Source organism: Odontomachus brunneus, unplaced genomic scaffold (genome assembly GCF_010583005.1).
Source record: "Odontomachus brunneus isolate Ranch 3 - 2012 unplaced genomic scaffold, Obru_v1 Obru_scaffold_011, whole genome shotgun sequence".
Lineage (NCBI taxonomy): Eukaryota > Metazoa > Arthropoda > Insecta > Hymenoptera > Formicidae > Odontomachus > Odontomachus brunneus.
In genome coordinates this window covers 2592595-2603430 of record NW_022639461.1, presented here as the reverse complement: position 1 = coordinate 2603430, position 10836 = coordinate 2592595, and the positions used below count along the sequence as shown (strand labels likewise).

The 10836-nt window shown below is 46.8% G+C and overlaps 1 protein-coding gene across 9 annotated transcripts in view; it reads right to left on the bottom strand.

Annotated features, from left to right (window-relative positions):
• The window catches only part of LOC116840792 (Down syndrome cell adhesion molecule-like protein Dscam2), a 123635-nt gene that overhangs the window by 106172 nt on the left and 6627 nt on the right, over window positions 1-10836 (bottom strand). For 7 of the 9 annotated variants that reach the window (XM_032807984.1, XM_032807985.1, XM_032807981.1 and 4 more), the window contains exon 1: window positions 7664-8136. In XM_032807984.1, coding sequence (XP_032663875.1) covers window positions 7664-7811 — 148 coding nt within the window. In that variant the 5' untranslated portion in view covers window positions 7812-8136. Of the gene's footprint in view, window positions 1-7663; window positions 8137-10569; window positions 10768-10836 lie in introns of those variants that run through there. The other 2 variants (XM_032807978.1, XM_032807980.1) reach the window with 2 other exon arrangements.

The following is a 10836-nucleotide window of genomic DNA, read 5'->3' as shown; positions in this document are numbered from 1 at the left end:
GGGGGGGGGGGGAAAGTTGCGGCTTATAGGCAGGTACCTCGTACTTACGCGCGTTAAGCTATCGGCCTTAATACCAGCGATTCGCGTTTATCCCCTTTCGATCTGGCCCGCTCGCCCACCCGTTAAGTTCCCTATATTTCGTTTAGCTCGCGAAATTTCAGCTGGCAGATATCCAGCGCGCTACCTGCAGCGTCGTTATTGTTCGCCATCTTTCCGTCACGTTTTATTACTGCCGGTGTTACTACCGTCGCCGCCGCTACCAGACCCGCATGGGGTCTTTCTTATTTCCTCCTCGTCATTCCGTTGCCTCGTTCGGGTTACTCCCTCGGGCGCAACGTCTTTTAACAAGGCTGCAGACGTACCTGGCGCGATACACGTTAAGCCGTTTAAACTGGAATTTATTTACGCAAACGCTCGCAATGTGCATGTTACGCTTTCCTTCATCCCCTTCTTTCTTTCTCCCTCTCCCCCTCTGTCTTAATCCTTTTGTGCCATCTTCGCGCGCTCTCCGTGGACACACTATTCCCAATTCATGGCGTTTCAAGTTTGTTTTATCGATTCCTAAATGGCCAAAATAACTTTGTACATTTTTCGCTTTGCACTACATTAGATGCTTCATCAGGTGCTTCCTGTTTTTATCATCTCAAGACAAGTATCTGACAGAATATGTTTAGAAAATTACTTTTTCTGCTATCTCTGAAAGAATGGTTACTTATACGTCAAATAATCATGATCTGATCACAGCCGCGTATCTGCAATTGACTTTAAAAACGCATCTCGTTTATCGATGAAGGAAATTTGCATTATTCCTCACAGGATGAACTCTCAGCAATCGATTGCAGCTGTCGTTATATTACAAAGACTCACGCATATGCTGAGTTTGATTGTCATATTACTGCGGATTAACGGGGACTACGACTATTTCACGAAGAGCTATGCGAAGTTTCGTCAGGGATGTATGATCTGACTACATCATCGACTCAAACTATTGGAAGGACACGCGTCAGAAGTGCGCGATATGCACGACAGTCACGTAGGGAATTGAATGCTCCGAGACGCTACGCCGCTCATACCGGAGAACGATTCAGCAGGAATGTTTGAAAATTTCACTTGCTTGCGGAAAACGGGAAACCAAACGTAGCACGGATAAACGAAATAATTCACGCATTCAAACGTAGTCTCTTTAATCATCTGCTCGCAAAAAATAAAGAGAAGAAGAGAGAGAGATTCGTATCGCGAGCTGCGTCGTGGCGCTGAGTTATCGACTTCGCCGCAAATCAAACCTTCCACGATTCTCTATGAATTTTATTCCTACGGACCAAAAGTAACACGAAATGCGAGTAACGACGGTGAACTCTAAATCCTTAAAGTTCCACGAGTAACCGTTCTCAAAGTCGACACTGCGCGGAAACGAAGCGTTTAATCTCGACCGAGCCGCGAAACGACTCGACGATCTTCGTCGAGAAAACGCGGACGGGATGAGACGAAGACGTCCGCACAAGACGACGTCTACCTCAAGAAAAACTCAACGAACCCCAGTGCGCCATGAGCTGCTGCTTACAACAAAGAAGACGTTCTTCTTTTTTTTTCTGTCCCTCCTCCTCCTCTCTCTCTATCTCTCTCTCTCTCTCTCTCTCTCTTCTCCTTCTTGCTTTGACGTGTGCTTCTCATTTATTCCCATGATGCAGAGAAATGCGAGTGGAAATGACGGAGAAGAGAGAAGGGAGAAAGTAGAGAGGATCAGCCGGCGGAGGAAGAAGGAGGACGCCGAGATGAGAAATATAAAGGCGCGGGGTACGAGGGGACGGGAAGCAAGAACGAGCGAGTCGCAGGGTAAAGAAAGGAGCAGAAGCGTAACGCCTTGGATAGAGGGTACACTCGTTATAGGCCGCGCACTGGCGAAAAGACGGAGAAACGAGAGGTTCTGGTGGAAACGAGCGTTGAAACGAGCAGCGGACGAAGTCGCGACGGCGCGACTGGGGTGCGCGGACGCGCGGGGAGAGGGGGCGGGGGTTGGAGAGGAGTTGGGTGGAACGGTGGATGCAGAAGAATGAAACGGCGAGGCTGCTGGTAGGGTGGTTTCAGCCGTGGCTGATAGGGTTGTATTGTGGTGGTATGACGGCGGTGACCCGAAGTCGACGACGAGCGTTTGCAAGCTCCTAAGAGTTCGCCGTACTTTCTTCTTCTCTCTCCGCTCGTTCTGCCTTCTCCCCTCCCCCTCCCTCCGCGTCTTCCTACGTCGCTCACCTTCCTTTATCTACCCTCTATCTACCGCGTCTCTATTCCGGGCTCCGCGTCCCCGCAGGCTGCGCTATCCCTAAACTAAATACTGCCGATGACAGTCGCGCGCTTCCACCGACAGCACCAGCAAGAAAAAGAAATGGTGGAACGGTATCTATATCATAGGAACACTATGACTCCATGTCGGTGCTCCTCTTTTTCTCTCTATCTGCCTTCATCTTTACTTATTCTCCGTCCTCCCATTTCTCTCTCTGTTTTCATCTGCGAGCGATTTTTCAAGAGAAATACGAAGTAGCGCGAGGAAGTTGGGAGAGAAGAAATTGCAACATATCGGCTGCAAGATGTAGCGTATTCCCAACAGAATATCTGACAATTACCTAAATGTGACTGACACACTTCTACGCTGACCAATGAAAGAAATTCAAAAACAATCAAATAATATTTTTTGAATTTCTTTAATTGTGATTGTATATATATCGTTATTTATTAAGTTGACGTTTCCACTTAATTATCCCGTATTGTCGCATGTTCGGGAAAATGAGGGCTTCAAGTCTTACTCGAACAAATTTATACGTAAAAAAATAGAATCCCATGTTTAGCAGTACCCTCTGAGGTATTCTCTGAATCCTACAGGATTTTATACATATATGCTCTTATATATGGCCTCAAGAGGATTCTTATAGAATCAAAAGGGGAACACGCCAAGCACAATATTCTCAAAGTTAGAATTTCGTGTTTTAGAATTTCATACTAGAAAATTTCGTCTTTCATCTACGATACAAGTCATATTCTTAATAAAAATTTCTTCTAGTAAGACCCTACTTCAAGTAAATACATACTCCGTTTGATACAAAAGACAAAAAAGACTAGAATAGTATCTAGTAGATTTCGGATTAAGACGCTTTTCTCTACCTCATCAATAGAGGAACACCCTGTAGGTGTAAAGATACAATATGGCACTACAGGAAATAATATCTTGCAGCTTTTTTTGGAGTGTATTTATATGCACAAATGTATATGCTATTATTCACGGGAACGCGGTCGTATAGAAACAAATTCAAAAGCGAGCTCAAAATACACGACGCGCGCTAAAAAGTTCATTGAACCCAAAATTTAATTAAACCAGCGACCATAGTGAGGATACTCATCGCTACGAGCGCATTCTATTTTGTCTCGAAACGAGTTTAGTTTAAATCGAAGTATCGGAGCCAGCGGAGAAATGACGTCGGCTATAACAGCCACAATGACTACGGCGACCGTACGACGTAGCTCGGCTTAACCTCAACGGCTCATAATTGCTTTCCGATTAGATACCGTCGTTCCAATAGCGTTATTTTCAATTCTGCTGTACGCAGCGCGTATCGACAGCTATACCGAGGCAAATTCAACAGGCGGCCATGTGCACGCGGCTCTTTGTACACTTTTCCGATTAATAGCGAGAGAAATGGAACGGCCGGCCACGCGCGGTGACCATCCACTACCGTCCAATCCCGTCGGCGTGATACGCGACGTTTCGCGTTCCTCGGAACGTTTGACTTGCGCGATCGATCGCAATCGTCCGTCAAGATGATTATTCGCCGCTTTTGTCTCTCCTAGCCGAGCTAGCTCGAATATTTTTTTCCCTTTTCAACAAAGATAAAACCGTGGGCGCAGCCCAATTTCCAGTTGCGCGTCGGCGGACATTAATGTTCGATGTCCAGCGACGGGGGGATTACGGATTTTTGTAACGTCCTGTGCTTCCATTTAGTTAATAATAATGCACGCGCTATTAGTAATTATCCGAATCGATTTTTCCGGCGGTACATCGAGAATCCATCAGCGTCTTCCTCTTGGTCAATTATCGCGTGATTGATGACACAATAATTAACCAAGGGGAAGGCGCAATAACCGACGATACGGATAATATGCTTGATAACGGTTAGGTTAGGTTAGGTTAATCAAATTCCGCCTCGCATCCGGTAAGCATCGGCAACGAGAAAATTCTCTCTCTCTCTCGCTATTCTCCCTCGACTCCATCTCCGTTATGGAACGCGAGGCGCAGATTTAAAATCATTGCACCGTTACGCGCACAGGCGTTCACGACAAGCCGAGCCCCGGAAGACACGTCTTGTCCTTCTATCCAGAGAGTGGCGATAAATTGACCCGTGTAAGCGACGGTTTGGCGCATTCCATGTCGTAGATCCATTGTGGCCCGAAGGATTACTCAGCGGTTGAATGGATGAACGGACGTTCTCGGAGTACGCTCACGTACGTGCACCATTAATTACGCGGCGTAATTAAACATTGTGTCGAATTATCTTTCTCGTCCGCGACCGTGGCGGACTAGGAAGTGAGAATGAGAGAGAGAGAAGCGGGCTGAATAAGAGGGCGAAGAAGGGTAGGACCAGACGTGGGCGCCGTCTTTTGTCGATATAGCTTATAATCTTATCCGCGCGGAAGCTAATTTAATGTACGCTACGTAAAAGTTTCGCCAAGAAACTAAACGCGGCTCTGCCGGGCTTATTCACGGCATCGGCGGATTAAACTTCGCCGGGAATCCTCTTCAAAAAGAGCTTTTGTGTTATATCACTTTGATATAGTTCGCGGTGTGAAGCCACCTATCCGCTCGTTACGAGGCGGCCATTTTCAAGGAGATTTCCCAAACATCGAAATCCTATTATTCAGCCCCGGGGCCAACATCGGATAATTTCGGATAACTGGCAGGAGGGAATCGGGCTCTCGGCGAGACTTGAAAAAGATAAACATCTACCCCTGAGCCGCGCCGGATATCCCCGGAAAAGACGGGAAAATGGAAAGAGTACGCTTCCGTGATATTTCTCGAGTGCGGGCCGGAGAAGCACGGCGGTCGCAAATTATTAGCGAGGAGCTTACGTACAGTAAGCCCCTCCTACCTCGCACACTCGCCGCCTGACTCTACGCGGCTACTGAATAAACACTTTGATTTATGCGACACTGTGCACCCGATAAGGATAAACCCACGACCAGAACGGAGGCGAGTCAGAGAAGGCCGAACCGTTTGGATAGAACACAATCCGGGATGTGGATTCTTTTGTATCTCTCTCGCCACTTGTTCCATTCCGTATCTCGTCACCCTCTTCCACCACTATACTTTTATCTCTCTCTTTCACTCTTCCTTTTTTCTTTTCTCCCTCTATGTGGGTCGTTATTATAAATAACACATCTTAAATTTTCACCGTAACGATAAAAGAGTTATTTTGCGCACTTTTGTCACGAAACGCACATTATTTACGGAATGTTTGGAGAAAACTAATCATCACGAGGTATCTCGTAAAGAAAGATACGTAACTCGCATATAGAACATATAACTCAAAAAAATATATATATGACACATGTAATATCCAAATTTAACACAGCACATATATGCCGTGTCTAGCACAGCATACATACAAAAAATATAATTATATATGTATATATATAATAAAAAGAAAATATATATATATAATATATAATAAAATATATATATATATATATATATATATATATATATATTTTCTCGTATAATGTGCTACCCGAAATACGATATGTGTGCTCTGCACGTGACAGTTCCTCTTTCCCACCCTTTATACATATATATATATATGTGTGTATATACATTTGTTTGTATATATATATTCCAAAATATAATAAAATTCCCTCCTCTCTTTCCCTCTCTTTCCACGTACGTTTAAAAATTGGCATTGGTAAAAAATCGAACAAACAAACGTCAACAGCATGGTCGGCCGGGATATTTTCTCGCGATAACATCGACAATCGCTCGTAATCGATCGGATGTTCGCGATATCCGCGCGCTAACACAACTAATTATTCGCCTCTGCCAATTATTACTCTATGACTAAAAGCACTTGATCGATTAGCGCTGTTAGACACTCTAGGGCTGACGCATTCTAGAAGTGCTCTTTACTCTGCGCCGGCTAACTCGCCTCCTAATCCAATCGATGGTAAATTACTCTTACGTCATGGCGATCGGCGTGTAACGGGCGAACGCGGTTAATTCGTCAGCGATGCCATTTCGCGCGAAATTTATTAATGATAAGACGCGCGAAATTATCAACGACGCGCGCGGTGACGTTCCATCCGCGCCGCTCCCGTAATTTCCGATTTTAATATCGGTTGAGAACGTGAGAGAGCACAGATTCGCGCTCGGCGCGTTTTCGCACACGCCCCTCGCAGTTTTCCTATGTAAACGTTGTTACGAGCGAATTCCACGATCAATGAGGCGTGTAATAAGACACTTGATATTCTGGCTTTGCAATCTCGACAACACTGAACTTCAATGGCGACGGGAAATGGCGGAAATAGATTTCGCCGCGGTGCTACGCGGCCGATCTGCAGGTGGCCCGCAGTTCACGATTCTCGCGTTACATTGCGCATCGCGATTATCGTCGCGCGAACAATTGTCCTTTCCACTTTGTTAAACGGTGCCGCGGTAGAGCTCGGTTTGCGCGATCGTACGGTAAACGTGCGGCTATCTTCCGCACCGTAAGATCAATATCTAGTTTCGCACAACAAGATACTTCTGCAAAATTTAATTTCACGAGTGCGGAGCATCGATCTCTGTGTGTGTTTTGTGAAACTCTACCCGACGGTAAGTTAACACATATCAAAGTTTTCGCGAGGAGAAAAAAAGCGCGCGTAAATGGGCGATTGTTGTAGCACGGTATAACGCAACAACAAAGTAGAAATATGAATTTTGTTTCAATGTAACAGATCTGTTTCCAGCGTGATTTCCCGCGTGTGTGTTGCAAAACCGAAGGGCTGCAAAACTAGATATTGCACGAGGCAACTCACAAACGCGTAATGTTGCTATTCCGAGTGTCTTATTAAAACTGCAATTCGCATTATTACAAAACGTATCAAATATTTATGTGGTCCGACATAATTCGATGTTACATATTATTTAGTTAAATATCAAAATGATACCTCTACCACGCGTAATGCTGTAATAAACGATACGAATGATGAATGTATCAAACTTTATGTAAATTTCATTGGTTCATTCGCATAATAATAAGGTGCGATAATGCTGTAACAGTTTTGGAAAATGAATTCTTCAATGAGCTGTATAATCGTAAAAATGACTCTAGGTCGATCGATTTCTGTCTGCTGTTCCATTGGGTTCTCAGGAAAAGACGTGCTATTTTACTCGAATTTATCCGCTATTTTACAGAAGAAAAGTGGAAATAACCGTAAAAAAATATACACTCCTTCTCAGTAGCAGAGCGGAAGGATAACTAACCCGCTCCTTCAAAGTAACATAAAAGCAAAATATCTTTCCACGCTCTCCGCTAGCACGCTTCATAATCGCGGTTAATATTGCCAGTAAACGAGCGATATTCGACGGCAGAGAGATCCGCAACTCGATAATGCACCGGCGCAGCGATTAGGGTTAAATGGGACTTACCCCAGGCGAGGACGAGGACGAGTGCGAACGGTGCCAGTGACGAGAACACGAGACCACGATCCACGTGGGCCGACTGGTTCGTGCACGGCCGATCGCTGGCGAGTTCTCTCTTCCGCGACTTTACGTTGATCCTCGACGGTGCCGTCATTGTCGTCGGGTTCCTTGGGGAAGAGTACGTGAGCGAGCAGGAGGGAAGAGGTATATATGGCCAGGATGAGAGAGGGATCTACCACTCCCGCTTCATCGCGAGGGTGAGCTGATTCACCTGTCCGGCTTCCGGCTGTGTACCAATATAAACATAAGTGAGTGCAAAGTCGAGCAAGTCGGATGGAAGGACAAGTATGTACGTGTGCACGCGCGTGTACGTGTATAGGGGCGGGTAGATGAAGGGGGATGGATGTGAGACGACGTACAACCACGCACGCAACCCTGCCTCGAGCGCAACCCCTCAGCACCCGCCGCGTCGAGCGCTTGCAGATAGACTAAACCGGGTCCTTCGAGCTGCGCGTTAAGTTCCCGCGGTAGACCTCCGACACTCGCGCGACTCGACCGTCCTCGGACGCGCTCGACGATATTCGGTGCCGACCGGCCACCCTCGGCGCGCGCCGGCATCCCCTTCGCTCTACGCCCGCGAGTACGATACGACGACGCATACTGACGAAGACACGGATACAGGAGAAATTGCACGTACCCTAATGCCCGTATCACACTGCAATTTCGCCGGTTATTCGATGGAAGTGAAATATGAAGTTAGAGATCGCCCGACAGAGTATCGTTCGAGGTATCGACGGGGGACAGGGAGAGAGAACGTCGAGGTGAGACATTGTGCGCGCGTCTGCCCAGCCGCGATAAATTACACGCGAATCCTTTTCCATCGCTCGCCTTTTCTTTCGACATATATAGATCTGAACTGGAAAAGATTTATTTATTTGTCTGATGACTCGCGCGCTAAGCTGTACTACAAATCTGTCGCTCGAGGACAAATGTACGCGGAGAACGACGACGCGCGACTTGACGGCTGAGCAAGTAACGTTGTATTTGCTGGAAAACCATGCGTCCTTACGACTGCAGCAAAATTTAAATACGCGATAAGAACAAGCGCGTGGAAGAGGAAAGAGAAGATAAATTACTCTCCTTAGAGTAACTGTGTATAATTATTATATGCTCGAGGGAAGAAAATTTGTCCTCGCATTTACTATGCTATATTAAAAATTCTCATTCTCCTAAAAAAGATACAAATAAGAAGAAGCCAGCAAATATCCGATATTTGAACGAGTATATAACGTCAATATTCTTTAAAAATGCATGTTCTTCCCGCGGTTTCCAGTGGCGTCTCAGTGTAATTAAGCGCGTTCCCGTTTAGAGAATATTAAAACCACCCTTACTATGGCTTGTCACACTGAAAAACTGAGCACAAAAGGCACGAGTATATATAAACGTGAGTATCTAAAATAACCGTTCCTCCTTGAAATAATAATCGCGGTTTGGGGGAAAAAATTACCCCCCGCATAATTTATCACTTCATTGCGGGATCGCCCTCTTACTCAGGTAGAGAAAAGTTGCGAATAAGATTAGGTTTCGCGAGTGCCCAACGGAGTATTGCCGAGTAACGTCACGTGAACATGCGTGAGACACGCACACGAGACGTGTATCTTTCTCGCTGAAAGAATACACTCGCGAAAAGATGCGGCGTGATGTACAGCCGGTGAGTTCGATTTAAGTCGTCCCGCACGCGAGACTACCATCACCGCGGAACATGGACCTTACTTCACCGTCTCTTTCCACTGATCCCATCACCTCCTCTCCCCCTCCCCCTTCCTCCCGTACCTCTCGCCTGTGCTTGCTATATCCTTGCTCAGGGGCTACGTTCCACAGTAGCCTTCAGTGCGTAACACCAGCCCACATCACCAGCCGGCGCGGAGCGAGGCAACCAACCACCATCAACCACCGACCTCAAAGAGCGAGAGACCCGCGTAACCTTACGCCACCACCCCTGCCCCTGCCTCAACCACCGCCGCTCGCTCTCCCCACCGTCCCCGTCGCCTCCATCACCACCGCCGCCGGCACAAATTAAATAGCCGTGCAGCGCACGTAGCCGTTTACCCTTACTATACCGCTGTGTCGGTCGCGCTGCTCTGTTTTTCATGCGCCGTTGGGCCGAATTTCTTTTGAAGACTCCGACAGTTACTAATTTAAATCGCTCGCTCCCAGCTTCGCGGTTTGCGCTCCTTTTTTTGTCGCAGTGTGTCATACGATCGACGACTGTGTTATCAGCTTCGGGCAGAGATGGGGATAGAATCGCGTATCGAAGCGGACCCGACGAAGTGAATGCAATTGTCTTTTGTCGGAGCAGTCGCGCAAGAAATCCGCGCGCGCTGCTCGAAGCCAACGATTGAAACCGGCGTAATTGCGAGGAGTTCGATTCTCGATGCCGCGCGGGTCGGCAGAATGAACGTTACGACCATCACCGCGTTTTTATCATCACGGAAGAACATATGAATTATCGCCGCATATAGGAACGGGACCTGAATTCACCTGACGTTATAACGGTACTAAGAAAAAGAGGCGAATACGTGCGGGGAAAGCCGCAGGAGCTAGAATATAGCGACAGAAGTATGCAGCTAAGACGTGTTATTGAAACGGAAACGGCTAATGTATCGTCGCCAGCGAGAAGCTAAATTCATTAGTCACTTTAACTTCGACGCGTTACGGCAATATGTATTCGCTGCCGGATAAAAGGTCATCGTCATTTCGCTTTTCTCTCGAATTGCGCTCTACATCCGTTGAAAATATGTAACTGACGCTTCGCATTACAAATCCGAGCGAATATTTCCCATTGAATTTTGACAGAGGTTGATAACATTCAATTTATCGTAGACACGAAAACCGATGTCTTTCGTACTCACATAATTACTGTCCCTTGTTTCGAGGAAGGATGATTTCATATCCATCGGAAGCGCAGTAATTTCCCCTTTCCAACGATCCTCGTCTCAAGTCGCTACGACGTCCGCGAGTGAAGTTATCAACGATTGTATCGATCCGCGCACTAGATCAGTCCGCGTTACGGCTGCAGCGAGCCGGAGTACGTGACGACGCGCGCATGAACGGAACGTGAGACGCGACTACTGCTGCCGCGAGAAGTCACCTTGCGCGCTGTACTGGGAGGGGGGGGG